The sequence below is a fragment of the Protopterus annectens genome, chromosome 6.part0, assembly GCF_019279795.1.
Source record: "Protopterus annectens isolate FY-2018-M chromosome 6.part0, PAN1.0, whole genome shotgun sequence".
In the NCBI taxonomy this organism is placed as follows: domain Eukaryota; kingdom Metazoa; phylum Chordata; order Ceratodontiformes; family Protopteridae; genus Protopterus; species Protopterus annectens.
The window spans coordinates 515,929,085-515,948,403 of record NC_056737.1 but is presented as its reverse complement, the minus strand read 5'-3'; the positions used below and the strand labels follow the sequence as shown (position 1 = coordinate 515,948,403).

The following is a 19,319-nucleotide window of genomic DNA, read 5'->3' as shown; positions in this document are numbered from 1 at the left end:
TGTGGAACAAAATCCCGGTACATGTGAGGCAGAGCACCTCGCTGGCTTTGTTCAAGAGAAATCTTGACCAATGGATGGGAGATCGCAGATATACCCCAGGGATTATCTCAGTGTCACTGCTTGACAGAGGCACAGCAAAATAATGGGCATAGTATCCTCCAAACTAAAGGGGTGGCGAAAGCCACAAAACTCTGGGCTAGGCTTATAAATGCCCTTGGGCAGATAGTCTAGTATGAACCTATGAACCTAATAATAAAAACAATAAAAAACAAAACAGCTGCAGAGAGAAGGCTGCTGGGCATAAAATCAAAACTTTTATTAAAACCGATAAAGTAATAAAATAAAATGATGAGCACTTTCAGGTCTTCACAAACCCTTTTTCAGATCTACCAGTGATACGTCTAAACAATATTATATAGGAATTATATAACCAATAAGAGTCCAGATTTTGGGATATGCCCATTCTTAAGGCAATAGTATCTTCATGTGGTTTCCACCCTTTCAAAGTCATAACTAGTCAAAATCTAGTTTTCAAGACCTGCCTGTCCTTAAGCCAATCACATCTTCTTACACAATTTACTGACCAAATACTGACCATTAAGTTATGCTAAATTGGCAAGAAAAAATACTGACCATTAAGTTATACTAGATCAGCAGGAAAAATAACCTTGGTTGAGATACACAAACTAAAGAGAGCGTAAGTGCTTGACACAGGTCTTATAAGGCAGTGGCAGACTGGCTTGGATGAATAATGGAATTTATTGTTTATTGCAGAAGAGTGATAATGCATGGTCTGCCATTAAACTATTATGCTTTTTCATTACCAAATGTAATAAATATATTATGATAAAAATAAGTATTCCTTTAGGTAACTGTGTCTTAGATTGTGATATCTGATAGTAGTTATGCTACAGTCATTTGAGTCTGCACTATCAATGTGTAACTTCTTCAGCACTGAAGTACTAGCTAAAGGATGTAGATCCATGCTGGTTGTATTTTTATGTACTTATTAAGTGAAAAGTGGCTAGGAGTGCTGGTCCAAGGACAGTTTTCAGACATTACATGGGCAATAAGACACACAGTTAATTTGCAAACAATGGCACAACAATGATAGCACATAGATCATTTGCCTGAATTGTATATATTAAACATCACATAATATTCACTCATTTGTAATTCAATAATCCGGCCAGAGGCACGAAACAGCATCTGACACAGAAAATTCAAATTGCAAAAGAAGCAGTTGGTACAAACCTTTTGTACAATAATGATGGGCATCTATTTTCTTGGAAAAGCAAATGCAGTTTACTATTCATGCATTTATATTTTCATGACAGGTTGCCCAATTGGGTTGTGACCTATTTTCAGAGGAGGTATAGTGAAGAAAACTCAAGAATACATGTAGTAAAAGGAACATGACAATTTACATGAATATATGAGAAAGCTGCAGAAATCTACATATACACAGTGAAAAATGTTTGCAACATCAACAATTAAGTACAGTTTGATGCCATTACCAAGTTAAGTAGGAGTGTAGGAGCAAGGAGTCAGCTATTAAGACAAAATTAAAAACTAAAGTCAGTTGGAATGTATAGTCAGAAATCACAGCTTATATGCATATCAGTGAGGTGCTTGGGAAACAAATGACAATATATGCTACATAGGAACATAGCTATGATGACATCCTTCCTCCCTATGGTATCAACATTTGCAGTCAGCTAAGAGATATATCAGTTTAGACTTATAATCTGTGCCCTAGTTGGGATACAAGACCAAAGTTTGCAAACATAAACCTTGTGTCCAGTTAAAATTAAAACAGAAAAGGTGATCTCTAAAATGTATCAACAGATAAACATTTTAGGGAGGCAAACATCCTGCACACTCCACTGTTATATAGTAAGTTCTTGGATGCGCAACCAAGTCAAAAGTGTTTAAACCTGTCGAGTAAAATGGGTATCCTCGCACCAAACAGTCAATACTAAACTACTGCAATATAACTAAGCTGTTTCTGCAGATTCATCCACAAATGCTGCACTGCTTAATGTATCCTAGCATAAGAATTAATAATGGATAAGTTACTTCTCTCTTAGAAAAAACATACTAATGTAAAACGTGTTATTCTAGCAATTGTCTAAGTTTACAAGGGGATTCAGTATGTGTCTGTTTGGGATGTGAGGGTAGAAAAGACTTCTTGTTTCATGAATAATTGCTTTCACCTCTCTTACCAAGGCTTCTGCACACTGATTAAAAGCTTTGTTGCCTCATTAATGGCTTTTTTTGGGACAGAGTTCCAGAAAGATAAGAAAACTTGAGGCTCGCCTGCGACTTGAACACATTCATATCTGTTTAATTACTGAGACGTGCTTTCATTACAATGACAGCATTCCCTCTGTACCAGGATTTAGCATCTATCAAACATCTGTCAAACATTCAGGCCCATGATTAACTGATGGAAAGTATCAGTATTTGTCAGAAGCACCATCACCACACATCAAATTTCCCTTGACGTAAACAGAAGATCCTGGAGATCAAAATCATCCTTAGCAAGTACAGATATTGTTTCATTGCTAGTTACAGATTCCCATCAGTGTTCCTCAAACAACATGGAAATTACCTTAACTCCATTGAAGCATTAAATATCAAACCAAATAACTTCTTATTACAGGACAGACATCAATTACTCAACCATCGATTAGCACATTTACTAGTCAAAAAATGGATATGCTTGGAATTTCCTAAACTTTGCTAAGACCAATTAATTGTAGCAAATTGTAAAACTGTCCACTAGAGTATCTAAATTCCTTAAACAGGTCCTTACCAACCTAGCCTGTGCCTGTACCCCATCCTTCTTCTCCTCATCTCTGGTTAAATCTAACCACAAATTAGTTATTATCACTGCCAGGCCTAACAGTACCATCCCACTGCCAAAAGAAGCTGTCCTTAATGGCTTCTCTATTGCAAATATACTTCAGCTTGTTGAAGACCTGTACAAAATTCCCAGTAATCCCCTGCAAATGGACCAAAATGAGAGGGCTTCCACATTCTCCTCTGGTTTACCAGCACCTATAACCAAAAGTAATAACGCCGAGAAGGAAGTTCTGCAATATTGGATTCAAGTAGTGTATTTTATCAAGCGCTTTCATCCCTCAACAGGGGACTTCTTCAGAATAAAAAACAAAGTAAACACACAATGCATATTAAGTCGGTTTTAAAAGGTCATTAGACAACAACTTAATTGAGTAATTAAGTAATATAAAAAATAACTACATTCTTAAAGTCTCCACACATAAAACCAAATTATGAAAGCAAGCTGCTAGCTGTGAAGTAAATTAAATGAGGTATGAAATAGCAACATCACTGTAAAGAATATTATAAATTAATTTCTATTGAAATAAAAGTTATATAAAATCATCTAAAATGTTTTGTGTACCAGCACCTAAACAGCTGCATGGAAAAGTCAGTGCCTGTCTGTCCTAAATATAATAACAACATTTAAGAATAAACCACATCAGTAGAACTGTCATATTAAGCAGATGTATGACATGAGAAGAAAAATAGTGAAAAGTTGTAAGAAATTCCCATCTTACTACCTTTAGACCACTCAGAAATATACCAGCAGGGAACTTACAAGCGCTGTTAGGAAATGTAAAGCAGAGTACAAGGTTAAAGTCACAATAAATACAAATGGAAATTGTCTTTCTTCAGTGTTGTCAAGAAATTAAGGAATAATGCCCAACAATGCAGTGGTCTCATCCATAATAATGCCACACACTGTGATTGAGTATATAGCCAATGTATTAGCAGACAAATTTGATGATAACTTTGCTCTGCTTACTTAATTTGTTGCCCTCCACTATCCCTGAAAATTTAGTTTTCATGAATGGAACACGTCTTTGAATCCCTGTCAAAGGCTAAACGTTAAATTTCCATGAGACCAGACAAAATGTCAGGCTACAGTCTCATCAGTGCCAAGTACACACTATCTGAACTTTTACATAAACTGTTCAGTCTGTGCCTATCCACAGAAATTGTGCCTTATACATGGAGAACAGCTACTATGACTCCCCTACATAAGACACGGGTAATTATAGGACCGTGTGCCTTACCAGCCTTACATCCAAAGACATGTAATTTTTCATAGGTTCATAGGTTACTAGGCTAACAGCCACAAGGGCCATTACAAGCTACATGCACCTTAAACCATTCATGTCCCCAAGTATCATGGTCATTTATATGGGGGGGGGACATATTAGTGGAGAGGTAACTAAGAATCTGTGGGGCCTTGTTAGTTAGAATAAAACTTTTTTTTTATTGATGGCTTCTCTCCATAAAGGACATGGGGGTCAGACCAGGGGTAAATTTGAATTTTCCATCCAGTTGTCAAGGTTTTGTGTGAATAGGGTCAAGGATGAACTCTGTTTTACATGGATGGGAAGCCTATTCCATAGTGTGGGGGTCCTTTAGGACAGATATCTGTCCCTCCAGCACGTTCTGTCACAAGTGAAGTTCAAATCCCTGGATCTAGTATTTCTGGTGCTGTTTGTTTTGCACATGTAGAACAGATCCATCAGGAATGAGTCTGAGGAAGAATTTTTCATAGCAGAACTGGTTTATGTGGACATAGACTACTTAACCAATCTATATCTTAATCATTTTGGTTTGTGAGGGGCAGGTCTCTCCTGAGCTTGGCAAGCTGCCCTGAAAAGGTTACATAGGTTGTGGGCAGTGGTCACATCGTACACACCAAGATTTTGGTCACTATCCCTTAATGCTGGTATTATTAAAAAAATAGACATATTTATATATAAAACATGTGTGCTGTATTGTATATTTACTGTCCAACAGATCCCAAGGTGTGAATCTTGTTGACACCCCCTCTGAATGTCAAACTATACTAGTGAGGTATAGCAGAGATTAGTGCTGGCCCTTTTCCTGTTAAACCAGATAAGCAGATAAGTAAAGGAAATAGTTTAGTGAATTGTGAAATTGGATAACAAGGTCAAGGAAAGTTGTACTGTTATTGAAAGGATGAATTGTTTGGGAAGGCCATGGATGATAATTTTGGATAACTTCAAAGTGGTTCTTACAAACCACCTAGTGAATATGGAGGGGGAGATAGAGATATTGTCGAGGCTGTTCCTGGCTAGGATGGAGAGATGTTGATCTTAACTGGGGACATTGTTGAGTCATGGAAGAGACACTTTTAGGAAGTCCTGAGTATGGCAGACATATCATGCTTTTAGGAGGTAGTACTAGAAGCAGATTATGGACATGGATCCATTTTGATAGATGAGGTCACTGTGTTAAACTCCTCCAGTAGTAAGGATGCAGGTATAGATGAGATTTGGCCTGAGATGTTTAAGCCCTGGAAATTCCTGTCCTATCATGGTTACCATGCATTTTCAATGTTTTATAGAAGTCTATATGAGTTCTTCTGGATTGGCAAACTGGGACAGAGATCTTAAGAGTTCAGGTATCTTCTGTACATAAAAACTTTCACATCCATTCCTTACTAGAAATGCTCACCCAGACTCTGCTACACTTTGCTGTGAGGGAAAGGTTAGTTTGCTTTTTATTTGTTGTATTTTGTATTACTTGATTGCCTTTTTCTATTTTGAATACTGTGATTTGTTTTCTTAACCTTGTGTTTTACTTGTATTCTGCGTTTAACTGCATATTAAAACTTGAAAAGAGACCACAGCTCTGTCTCTTGTGAGTTAGGGAGACATTTTTTCCCCACCCTCTCACCCGGTTACTGTTGTGTTCTTAAATACCACTGTCTTTCTAGTTGACCATATATCTTATTTCCTCTCTACTTTTACTGGCTTGTGTGAGTAAGTGCAAAATTATCATTTTGTGAAATCGCTCCCCTTCAACTGTTTAAATTTATTGGCCATCCTACTGTATTCCATAGTACCAGAATACAAAAGTGACCATCCACTTTCAATCTATCTTGCTGTTTTAAAAATCGTGACTCCCCACTAAAACGTAACTTTTTAGACTGGTAAAACTTAAGTTACCTACTTTCACATCTAACTCCTGTAGTGCACACTCCTGTGTTTAGGATAAACCATTTTTTTCATCTTACCTTTTAGCATCCCTGTGACCAGCACTTGCTCTAAAACCTGCTGGAAAGCACTAGGAAGCCTTAAACTGATACAAGCACTCAACTCTTTTTGTTAATAACGAGAAATTAATCATAGGCACTAAACAGCCTATAATTGCAAAGTACCTTGCTAAGGTAAGGGAAAACAGCTCTTGTACTTTACAAAAAAAAAAAAAAAAAAAAAAAAAAGCACCAAACCAGGCATGTCCAAGGGTCAGCTTTTATGGTGATTTCTCCTGTCCACCTGGTGAATTTGGGCATACTGGGGCAATGCAGCAATTGCCTCATGTACACAGACAACTCTCTCCTCCTACCACCCAACACTACAACCTGCGAGAGATGCACTTACATAGCCAAACTGGAAGCAAAGCTCTCTCCACCCAAGACTGTGCTAGACAGTCAAGAGGAGAAGGTTAACACCCGCACTACACCTCAAGCAACACATAGCCCTTCTAAACCCACACCACCAACACCCTCACATAGCAACACTAAACCCTCATATGTGGAGGTCCTTAACAGTAACCTGCCCAAGCAACAAGGACCTCCGAAGCTGAAACACAAACACCAATAACAACCAAAGTGACACATAGCTCACAACACCAGTGTGCCTCCTAACAACAGCCCCTAAGGCAAGACAACGTACCCAACACTTTAGTCATAGGTGAGTCTATAGTCAGACACACTGATGTCCCACTCACCTGGCTGAACAAGGAGAAAGTTACAGCCAGCTGCTTGTTGGGTGCCAGGATCTGCCACATAACGCATGCACTCAAGTCACTCCACAACAAGTACAAATATGATTCTGTCATTGTCCATGTTGGAGTGAATAACGTGAGCCATACCTCCATGGACTACATGAAAAGAGACATGGAAGATCTCTTGAATCATGTGGCCCAGACAGGTATGACCCTAGCCCTGAGTAGCATCCTGCCTTCGCCCAGAATGATACCATAGTATAAGGACAAAATGACTGACTTCAACAATTGGCTAAGCTTCTGGTGTCATTCAAAGGGGATCCAGTATCTGTCTGTCTAGAATGACATGATCGATAGACCACGATGCTTTGCCAGAGATGGTCTGCACCTGTCGCCCCTGGGATTCAGGTTACTGGCTAAGGCCCTTGCCACCCCTATAGTGTCTTTTTTAGGCAAAGTTCAAAGGACAAAACCGCCACCATAACAGGTACAAGCATGCAAAATCTTAAGGTAATGCTACTCAATGCTAGAAGTCTAAACCTCAAAATGCACTCTCTCGAGGCACTCCTAAAAATGGAGAACATCGATATCTGTGCAGTAACTGAGACCTGGTTCAACGCTCCAGAGAGCACCCATGCAATACCAGGCTACAACTCTTACCACACTTTTCGGCCACCAAACCAGGAACGAAACACTAAAGGTGGAGGAGTGTCCATATTCACCAAGGATATTCACACTACCAGGCTAGTTGCCCAACACAATGTGTCTGAAATTCTACAGGTGCAACTAACACCAGGTAAGACTGCAATCCAAACTGTAGCTTGCTACAGATCCCCCACCATGCCCCAAGATTCTCACTACACCTTTCTAAACATACTGGAAAATATTAAGATACAACCAAACACACTAATACTGGGTGATTTCAACTACCCTGCCATTAACTGGGAAAACTACTCATGTACCAGCACCTTTGCCCAACGGTTCATGGAATTCATAAATTCCAATGCCTTGAATCAACTAATCCATAGTCCCACCAGGGGCTCCAGTATCCTAGACCTGGTCATTACCAACATGGGAAATCGATGCTCCCCACCTATGGTCACCCTCTCATTGGTCAGGTCTGACTATAAGCTAATCACCCTTGACATCCACATCCTTCTCCTAACCCCCAGTAAGGAAACCTCGTAAAAAAACTTCTCCAAAGCCAACTTCATGCTACTCAAGTCAGTAGTGACAAACTTCATGACACCCTTGCAGACGGGATCTGAAAGTTTGATTGCTGAATCCTACACCAAGGCACTGTATGAGCACATCCACTCGTGCATGAATCGAGCCATCCCAAATAGAACCAAGATGCTCTCCTCCAAAAAAAGGATGCCAGTCTGGTGGTCCCCTGCCATAAACAAACTGCAACAAAAGGAAAAAACTGTTGCAGAAAAGAGGAAAATCCCAGGATGCAAAAAACTCCCTTACCAGCCTCCGTAAGAAGCTGAGATCCCTCATAAAATCCTCCAAAGCTAGTGCCAAAAATAAAATTGTCAAAGATCCCAAAGACAACCACAAGGCATTCTATAGCTATGTCAAGAATCTAAATGGTATTGCTCAGATCTGCTCTGAGCTACAACAGAATGGCATTAAATATATTGATCCCAAGGATATTGCCAATATCCTGGCAGATCGATTCAGTGCCATCTTCACCCCCCTCTCACCCCCAAAAGGACCCATCTCAATATCGAAAGATTGCCAAATTCCGGTAATAACGGCCACACAGGTAAAAAACGCACTCTCCAAAGCTAAGAATACAGCATCCATGGGACCAGATGACATCCTGGGCTGTGTACTACATGAACTACAAAATGAACTGGCACCTCACCTAAGTGTCATGTTTAACCATAGCCTCACCTCAGGCTTCATGCCCATGGAGTGGCCCAGAGCTACAGTTATCCCCACTCCACAAGGGGGGATCCACCCTGGATCCTGGGAACTACCGCCCCATCAGTCTGACGAGCCTGATCTGCAAGGTCATGGAACGTATTATCATGGAACTTATAAACAACAACATTGGCAACCTTCAAACACTGGACCCCATCCAGTTTGGGTTTGTGAAGGGCCGATCTTGTCTCCTGAACCTGATTGACTTCTTCGAATCAATCTCTAGAGCTGTCAACAAGGGTAAGGCGGTCCACACAGGGTATCTGGCCCTCGCCAAGGCCTTCAACACCATCCCCCACTCTGGAATCATAGACAAACTTATTAAGTTGGGCACTATTCCCTACTTCACTCGCTGGATTGCCAACTGGCTTACTTTCAGAATCCAAACTGTAAATGTAGCTGACTCCAAATCCAGCTCCAGACAAGTGACAAGTGGAGTACCTCAGGGTTCAGACCTGGGACCGCTCTTGTTTGGCATCTACTTCTCTGAAGTACAGGCCAACACTAAGGGACTCTGGCTAACAAAGTTTGCAGATGACTGCAAACTGGGAGCCATTACTGAATCCCCAAATGATGTGGATATTCTACAAAAGGGCCCTACAGAATCAGATGCTTGGTGCCAGAGCCATGGGCTCAAGCTTAATGCCAAGAAATGTATAGTTATCCCCTTTGGAAAAAAACACGTACGCGTGAATTACCACATAGGTGACAGTACACTAAACACCGAAAGTGTGATAAGAGACTTGGGGACACAGGTGGACAGTGGCCTCATCTTCAATAACCACATCGCCACAACAGTCAGGAAATCCTTCTATGTGGCACACCTCATCAGTAAGGTCTTTTCATCCAGAAAAAAGGAGGTCATTGTCTCACTGTACTCATCCCTCATTAGACCCGTTATAGAATACAATGCTCCATTTGGTATGTACCTCTCAAGACATCTGCAACAACTGGAAAGGCCACAGAAATACCTCACTAAAAGAATCACAGGCCTAAAGAAGATGCCCTATGCTGACCATCTAAAAAAACTCCAGCTATACTCTGTCATATATCGTCTAGAACAAGGCGATTTCTGCTTAATATACAAGGCCATGTCAAACCCAGAGCTGTTGGACATGCTACACTTAAAGAAATCCCAATCCCTCAGAGCCACATGCTCCAGGAAGCTAAACCTTGTCATCACAATGAACAAAACATGCTGGAGAGATAAGTTCCTGACCCAGAGACTCTGGAATAAACTGCCCTTACATGTCAAGTAGAGCACCTCTTTGGCCTTCTTCAAAAGGAACCTTGACGACTGGATGGGAGATAGGAAATTCACCCCGGGGATAACGTCAGTAGCCCTGCTAGACAGAGGTCCAGGGAAGTAAATATTGTAGGAAGAAATAGCCAGGGAATTGTTATGGCTTGGCTTGTATAGGCCCTAGGGCCAATAGCCTGGTACCAACCTATGAAACTATAGCAATATATACTACAAAATCAGAATTACATGTGTGGCATAAAATCAGAATTACAAGTATGGTATCCAAGTAATACTACTTGTCTTTCTGTGGCTGCAGCATAAATGAGACATTGGGCACCAAACTTATACTGTAACGGATGTTTACATGTATGTATAAATTAAAAAAGACCAGTGGGATGTGTTATTTGTTCAATATTACAGGAAAGCAGACAAGGTTCCATAAGGATTACACTTATTAATCTTCATGTGGTTGGATAATATAATAAAGATTTTGTCTACAAATGAAAACAGCTAAATCACAAGATTGGTTTGCTCTATTTGGATTTACTCATTTATTATCAAGAAGTACCAATAGTAATATTGAAAGTTAAAATTACATTTAACATAAACAAGTTGTTGGTGTTGTTGGAAGAAGTGTGAGAATCAATGAATATCTATATGCCATCTTGTCCCCATGTGCAAAAATGGGGAAAAAGTGTTTGTGGATAGATGGATCTTCAAGTTGAATACATTTAATGGTTTATACAGTCATATAGCTGTTTGTACAAAATATAAGAGATTTTTGTTTTAGACTACCGAGAAAAAGATTTTAGAGAGGGAGACTGAGTAAATAAGTTGGAAGTCAGGGAGTTCAGGTGTTAATTTTTTAATGCAATAGAAAAACCTTGTCTTAATGAGGCACTGGATTTTAAGGCAGAATGGTTTAAAAGGTTAATATTTATAAGACACGGTATGTATTTGTTCAATGAATAAATCGTATGACCATTGTGATATCTTATGTCAATGTGAATGAAATTTAATATATATTTTAACAGTCTGATGAAGTCATGATATGCATGTTCTTGAGACAAAAAGTACTTACTGCTGTTTTATTTATTTTATATTAAAACTGTTACAAGTATTGAGTTAAAGATCATTCTTTATTTACTTATTTATAAGATTTTTAAGGCTCACTTTGCACTTCCTTTGTTGTCTTGTTTGAAACATGTCTTCCCAACAGATAATTAGAATATTGTGTTCTTCTTTGGTGAAAAAATGGATTCAAACTATTATAGCCTCGGGTAAAAAATCGAATAGCGCTGGGGTGGCTATTATTGTTAAAAAAACTTCCAGGAAGATATCAAGCAATACAACATTGACCTTGAAGGAAGGTGGTGTTACATAACAACTAAATGTGCCCATCTGGACAAACTATTTTTGCTGCTTACTATATATGTTCCCTGTATTAAGCAACATGAATTTATTATGTCTATTTACAAAATTCTCACTTCTTTCCCTAATCATTACTATATTATTGGTGAGGACTGGAATTCTGTTTAAGACCCTATGACAGATAGAACAAATGTCAAACCTAAATATAACAGATATGCCACCTTAGCTATTACGGAACTGAAAAAGTATTTTAATCTGTTTGACCCATATATCTTTCTAACTAATAACACTCCCAAAAATAAATTTACTTTCTACTCTTATTGTCATAAAACTGGTCTAGAGTGGATTATTTTTTAATAGCCAGTATCTTTCTAGATTTTAGTACCTCTTTAATACAGACCCCAGATCCCTTTCTAACCATTGGTCTAATAAATCACTGGTCTAATAAATCGTCTACTAGAAATAGGGGTTTTACTTGGACACTAAATCCTAACCTTCTGTTGAAAAAAGATATAATACAGGAAATAGATACTTTTCTAGAACAAACAGTGAATTCACTTAACTCAAACCAACTACCATTTGATATCTCCTGGGCTTCTATCAAAACTACTATTAGAGGGTCTTTCATAAGTAAAGCCTCCTTTTATAAAAAAATATTCTCGAAGAAAAATCAATTAAATCCAAAATTAATAATCTTGAATTAGACCTCCAATCAAACTTTAGACATAAGACAGCAACACAGATCATTCATTTACAGAAAAAGCTTAACTCTTTATACGCGAAAAACTTATCTTTTCTAGAAATTAAAACGTTAGCAAACTATTCTGAATGGGCTCAGATCCCCTCAAAATTCCTTTCAAGACTAATCAACCAAAGCAGAATTTCCCCCCACTATTTCAGAGATTACATACCAAGGTGAAAAAATACTGTGAGAATCATTATATAATTAAATTATTCGAAACCTTATATTCTCAACTTTATAATGTTCCTGAGTTTCCGATAAATAAATCAGATATAAAACTCTTCCTAAACCAACTAAACTTCCCTAAACTTAACCAAGAACAGCAAAACTATCAACCCCCATTGCTCAACAAGAAGTAATCAATACAATTAATAAACTCAAACCCAATAAAGCCCCAGGTCCTGATGGCCTTACTGCAGAATTTTATAAAGCCTTTGCCCAAAGGGTATCTATTATCCTTCTACATCTCTTTAACTATATTATTGATAATGGAAATAATGACCTACATTTAAATGCCTCTAAAACAATCCTCATACCTAAAGCAAACTCTGACCTTAAAAATCCCTGGAACTATAGACCTATTTCTCCAATCAACTTAGACATGAGGATTTTTGCCTCATTTCTGGCTAACAGAATTAAACCTGTTAGTCCCCACATTATTTCCCCTGAACAATCTGGATTTATTCAACATAGACAAACATTCGACTATACCCTCTCTCTTGATGCTATGATAACTCTATCTAATATCCTCCATACTCCTATATATACCCTGGCTGTAGATGCATACAAAGCATTTGATAGGCTCACTGTTGACGTTTTGCTTTCAATCTTACCCCGATCCAATATACTCCAGATTTTTATACAGTCTATCAAAACACTTTATTCTAATGCTCACACTATCCTACAAATAGACTTCTCTCCTCTTGAATTGATATTAAGAGTGGTGCCAGACAAGGCTGCCTCATGTCCCCTTATTTGTTTAATCTATATATTGAACCTCTATATCTGTTAATTTCTCAGAAATCTTTCCACCATATCAGAATCCCTTTATCTCCATATGCTGATGACTTTAACTTATACTATTCTCTCCCTAGTTCAGATCTTCAGAAAACTGTAAACTCTATAGATGCTTTTTCGAAATTCTCAAACTATGAGTTAAACCTAGGGAAATCATCTATCTTTCATATTAACTTACTCTGCCAACTACCTAATTATGATTTCCCTTCTGAAATTAAAAGCACCCAATCCCTGCATTATTTAGGAATATCCGTCCATCAAGATACCAACCAGACTTATTTAAATAATATTATAAAACTCTGGCCTAACATCAAAAATGACCTGAACAAATGAACATCTGCCAAGATTTCTATATGTCTTCAATGCTTCTAATATAACAATTCATAATAAATTCTCTACTCTTTCCTCTCTAAGTTCCTATGGTCTCCTAAATCAATTAGAATTACATATAGAAACCTGACATACCCCAAAGAAAATGGTGGTATTGGTCTGCCTGATCTTGAATTATACTATGACATTATTAATTGTAACAGATTAATAACCATATCTGATTTTTCTCCTAATTCTTCACAGTGGTCCCCTACCTGGGTGAAACTATTCTATAATTACACTAAATCACTTAATTTCAACCCCAAAGCTCTCCCATTTCTCAATAAAGAAAACATGAAGAAGATTAAATTAATTTAGCCATAAAACACAAAATAAATATCCTACAAAAGATCTTTAAATCTCTAAACCTGTCTCCTGCTTTTAATACAATACAACCTATCCACCTTAACCCTAACCTAAAGCTAAACAAGAAGATGACCAATTTAGACCAATATGTCCTTTTTAAAGAGAAAAAAAATCTGACTTTTTCCCTTTCAATAATAAATCTGTCTCTGAAATGAAGATCCACATGAACGTTCCCAAAAATTGTACTATTATTATAAGACAAATCAAAGAACTATGTCACAACATACTAGAGGAACCCACCATAACTTTAAATGACATAAAAACTTGTAAAACCTTGTGGAATTTACTCTCACTCAAGAAGAAAATGATTACTAACTCTTAGAAATTAATTCTTTAAATTAAAACTCAAAAAGATGTAATCTTCTCAAAATATTGGACTGACCAAGGTCCATTAATCTCTTCTAATAAGATATCTCAGTCCATTCAACTAACCTCAAAATATATCCCCTTTAAAAACTTAACTACATCCAACTCATGATATTAAATAATGCCTATCTGACTCCCTTTCTGCCCCTACTGCGACAGTCATAAAGCTGACCTTATCCATATTTTTTGAAGCTGTAAATGCTCCTACAAGCCTTGGTGCTCATTAAGAGCTCAACTGGAAAAAATAGGTTATGAAAAGTCTAACCTGTCTTGGAAGTTTATCCTCTTATGCATTCCCCCTCCTGGGTTGTCAAAACTACAAGCTTGTATTGTAATCTCACTTTTCACGTTAATCAAATATTGTATTACTTTAAACTGGAAAGACAGATCTTTGCTGTTTTGGGATGGATTTAAACACTAAGTATTTACTAGCTCACAAATACTTAGTATACAATCAAAAACCCCACTTTCATTTCATTAAATACTGGGATACATTATTTAATTATATTCTCTCTTAAAGTTAACTATGTTTATACTCCCTTGGGATAAGAGCACTTGTGTATATAGTTATTTGTTAATATCCATATATACGGTTGTTATTTGTACCTCTGTGTTTCTTCTTTCTTTTGATATTATTGCTCTTGTTATTGATTGTATTGTAAAACTTGAATAAAGAGATTTTCAAAAAAAAAAAAAAAGAATACCATGTTCTTGTGAATCTGTTATGTAAATAAACATCTCACAGTTAATTCCAGATTTTGTGTGCTCATTTATTTATGTGACAATTAGTATCTGCAGAGGCATCATTGTGTTACCTAAACAGAAAGACTGAAAAATATTCTAATTTAGCATTTAAGCTAGATTATTTGCAGTTATTTTGTTTTATTACAGCAGTCTTGCCCCTGTTCTCGTGATTGTGTCAAGGCTATGCACTGTAGATCTCTGTAATTAATACAATCCGCTTTTCTGGTATCATGAAAAGTATATGGAGAATATTTTCACGTGCAGTGAGGAATGATGTTTCCAGTTCATCTTCACTTGTCATTGACATCCTTTCCTCATAAAGATAGTTGTTTTATCTAGGTGATAAGGATTTTGACCTGTACACTTTTATATAGCAAGCAAAGAAAAAAAATGGGGGCTTGGTGTAAGTAGAGAACCTTCAAATGTAGTTTGATAACTGTAGCTAATATAGTAAAGGGACATTAATGAGAATGATTTTCACAAACTCACCAAAATCATAGAAACCCACTTGGCGTATCATAGCTTAGAAAATAAATAAGACCCATAAAGGGTAAATGGGGGTCACTGCTTGTGACATTCTTTTTCTAATAAGGGACACATGTTAATTCTAGCATATTGCAGACTTGGGTTCTGCTTGTAGATGGCAACTGGAGAATTAGTAAACCAATAGCAGCAATACTAGCAGAAATGGATTTGTCCCCATCGCCGAAGTACACAACAAAAATAGTGCATGTACTAATGTACCTCAGAAGCCCAGAACAATGAGTAAATGAGAAAGTGAGGAAAAGTGCCTTTCCACGTAGTAATGGACTATGCTCCCCAACTTCTTTCTTCGTTGTTTTACCAAAGTTACATAAGTAGTTTCCAGATAAATTAGAGTGAGCAGTAAAGATTGTGTCCTCAGTAGCATTCTTTTTTTTCCATTTCTTTGCTTCATGTGTAGGAGGGAGACCATTTGAAAAAGCTTGATTTGATGATACAGTCCAGGTTATGATACTGAGAGTAAGCATGACAAACAAAGGATCTGGAAGGCAAATAAAACATAAAATAAGAGAAACTTTATGAGAGTAAGAAAAGGAGCGAAAGTAAGATCTCAATTAGTGTACATTACCTCTTGAATGTCCAAAATTTCACAGAATGTCCACATTTTTGCCTCATAGTTTTGTCCCTTTCCTTGTAAAATTTGTCAAATTATTCAGGATTGAAGTGACTAAGTAATGACATACATTTGCATTTCAGATTTAATATTCTTGCTAATGATAATGCATATAAATGCAAACTCTGTTATTCTAGCAATTTTATAAGTTTATAAGAGCAATACTTAAAAATCTGATTTTGGGCCTTCCTCTGCTCAATTATTCTTTGCTTTGTCCAGAATTCTTGTGCTAAGTGGTTGAGAGGTATGTACAGCACTCATACTCATACTCATTGTGTGGTTTGGAAGCTTTAATGTTGTCTGTTGTTTTGCCGATCAATCATTTTTACTTTGCCAGCTATTTATGTGAGGCTCAGTTCTGTTTCTGATAATTTAGCTTAACCATGTATTTGAAGAATCACTAACACTATTATATATCAGTAGTCACTAAAGCCTATTATGATCACTGCTCACCTTTTTCTGTGTTTCACAAATGTAAGTAACTGATACAAATTTATAATCCTTATACATTATCTGAATCGGTCAGGACCAGTCAAACCTTTCCTCTTGGTATACCTCAAACTTCTTAGAACACTTACTGTCTGACAAGTAGCATTTCAAACACAACATATTCGAGAACAGCTTCTTAATTTTGTATAACTTTCATTCAGTTTTTTCAAGCTAGTTAAATGAATATTACTGTAGTCCATATGATAGGTACACTTATCTGTTAACAGTACGTCCACTTGTTCTGCAAATGTACTGGACTGGTGTTTATAGGAATAAGTAGTCTAACCCTAAACATCCTTTGCCTTGGGGATGACATTGAGCAATATTTACTAAGGGGAAAAAATCAAATGTCTTGTTTATGAAAGAGACAGATGGATCAAGAAAAACAAAACAGTGTGATATTTTAAATTAGTTCACAAATTGCTATCTTAATTAAATTGTAAGAGCTTGTCCATTCTAGATGAAAGGATCATGTACCAGTCCAGAAATGTTGATAAGAAGTATTGTGCTTTTTCCTAATTTGTACAATGCAGGTAAATGCTGACTGACTCCCTTGTATTATTATTATTATTATTATTGCTACACTTTGGCTACAGGGCAATGTTTAAACAATTAAAGGTGGTAGAACAAAAATAAAAACACATCCAATATCCTTTTATAGGTTTTGAACTTTGCAATGAAAAACAGAAGTATTACAAAAGGCTAATAGATGAAAACAAATGCAGTTCACCTGCTGAAATCCTGAATTTGCTTGTCAACGATGCAAACAGAAGTGACTGTAGCATCAGTTCAAATATTACTTCCAAAAGTGGAGTTCAGCTTCTGGATGCTGTGCATGAGAGTATGCCAAGTAAAAGGAGAAAAGCAGGAGAACTTCTGAGCGTACCTCATCATATGTCTAACATAAATGAGTCCTTCATGCCTGTAACAGTAACTCAGGTGCCAAATGCTTGGAATGCACCTGACTGGTGTGAACCAGCAGTACCTGTCAAATCTGAACAGGCAGAAGAGATGAGAGCAAGAAACCCAGCAGAGAACAACTATCTGCAAATGCCCTGGAATGACCTGCAACCACAGGAAGAAGAAAAGGGAGAAGGGGAGAATCCCTTTGCGGTTTTAGAAAAATTGATAAAAGAAAACCAGATGCTAAAGAAGGAAAATGCACGTTTAAAGCAGATGCTTCAAGCAGCTCAAAATGCTAGTAAGACTACTTTTATTTCAGTGATTCATTTTCCTTTCAGACACTGTGGTTAGATTGTGTAATATGTAATTCCGTTTTGAAGTCTGTGTAATGTTGCATTTAGCAGTTCTCTATAAGTAACACAGAATACATGTTATGCAAATAAATGAGAATTACTTTCTTTGCTTCTTCCCCCAGGAATATATTGAGATATTAAGGAATGATAAAATAAATGAGAAAATATTCTGTCGCTGCTAGTCTTTTTGCAAGGGAAAACTGCTGTTTTTGGATAATGAATATTTGATGATAATACTGGTAACTTTTTAAGCCCAGTTATTGATCTTGTTATGGTACAAGAGGAACATTTGAAACTACTTGACATGGACAGCTAAAAAAGGTAATAAACCTGGGCAGAAACAGACCTATGCACTGTAATTGTAAGGATCACACCATTCAACATAGCATAGTAAATGATAATAACCTGGCCACTTCCACACCTTCCAAAAAGGGTTCACATCTGCCCTATGTATTGTTGATGTTTTAAAACTAATTTGCCCGTTTGTGCCTGTTCTCTCTAAAGTATCCTGTTTGTGTTACTCACTTGTTGATCTTATCTGTCCTCCACTCTTATTTTCTTACAAATATTCAATTTAAAAGTTGCCATTTCTGGCTGTGTTTACTATTTTAAGATAACATGGACAATTCTGTAATGTAAAGGTATTCATTTTTTTACTCTTTTAAACTGTTTATTCTTTTGAATGGTGCAACATACTTTCATTAATCTTAGCAGAAAAAGCACATTCTGTCTGTATCATGTAAGGCATTATTACATTGATATGTTATCACCCTCATATCAGTTTTATCAGTAAAGTCTGTTAGAATTTTGCACAATGAGTAGATGTGGAAAAGTAGAGTTTTTTTGTATTAAAATCAAACGGCAATTAATAATGTTGGCATTACACTCTGAAACAAGCTGAAAACTGTTTAGGCAAATTTCAGGAAAATTAATGAGAATTTAGGTGGAGTTCCTAAACAAAGAACACACTAATGTTTTCAGAAAGCAAAATGCACACTAAAATAATACAGTATATAATTTTACAGCCATATCACCATCTTTGAATTAATACAATTCTTAAATGAATTAAAGCCCAACAAAATGGCTATAGTATATTTGAAAGAGTAGCAAATAATCTAGTAAATCTAAAGTGAGTGATAACAGGCATACTTAAACAAGCAAGTGAAACGTATTTCTGTAAATATCTAAAAATCAGGGAAGTGGCCATCTTGGACTTGATATGTATAAGTCTGTTTTTCAGCCATTCTGTCTCTCTGTTTCAGGACTCACTGTAGCGGGTCCTGGCATTTCAAATGGTTACTGTTTTTCAATATCATCATGCATGATCATTTGCCACATGCCACATATGTCAGTAGGATGCATGATATAACGAGCAGAGGCACCCAACTCACTTCCATTTCTACTTTGCCACACAAGTAATCAGAAGTCTGTCTACTCGTACCCTCTTTTTGATCACCAAAGGTGCAA

The 19,319-nt window shown here is 37.0% G+C and overlaps 1 protein-coding gene across 1 annotated transcript in view; it reads left to right on the top strand.

Moving 5' to 3' along the window:
* LOC122804404 overlaps positions 1-19,319 on the top strand; it is a 481,872-nt gene that overhangs the window by 15,945 nt on the left and 446,608 nt on the right. The window contains exon 2 of the mRNA XM_044074234.1: positions 17,258-17,797. Within this exon, the coding sequence (XP_043930169.1) occupies positions 17,258-17,797 (540 nt within the window). The remainder of the gene's footprint in view (positions 1-17,257; positions 17,798-19,319) is intronic.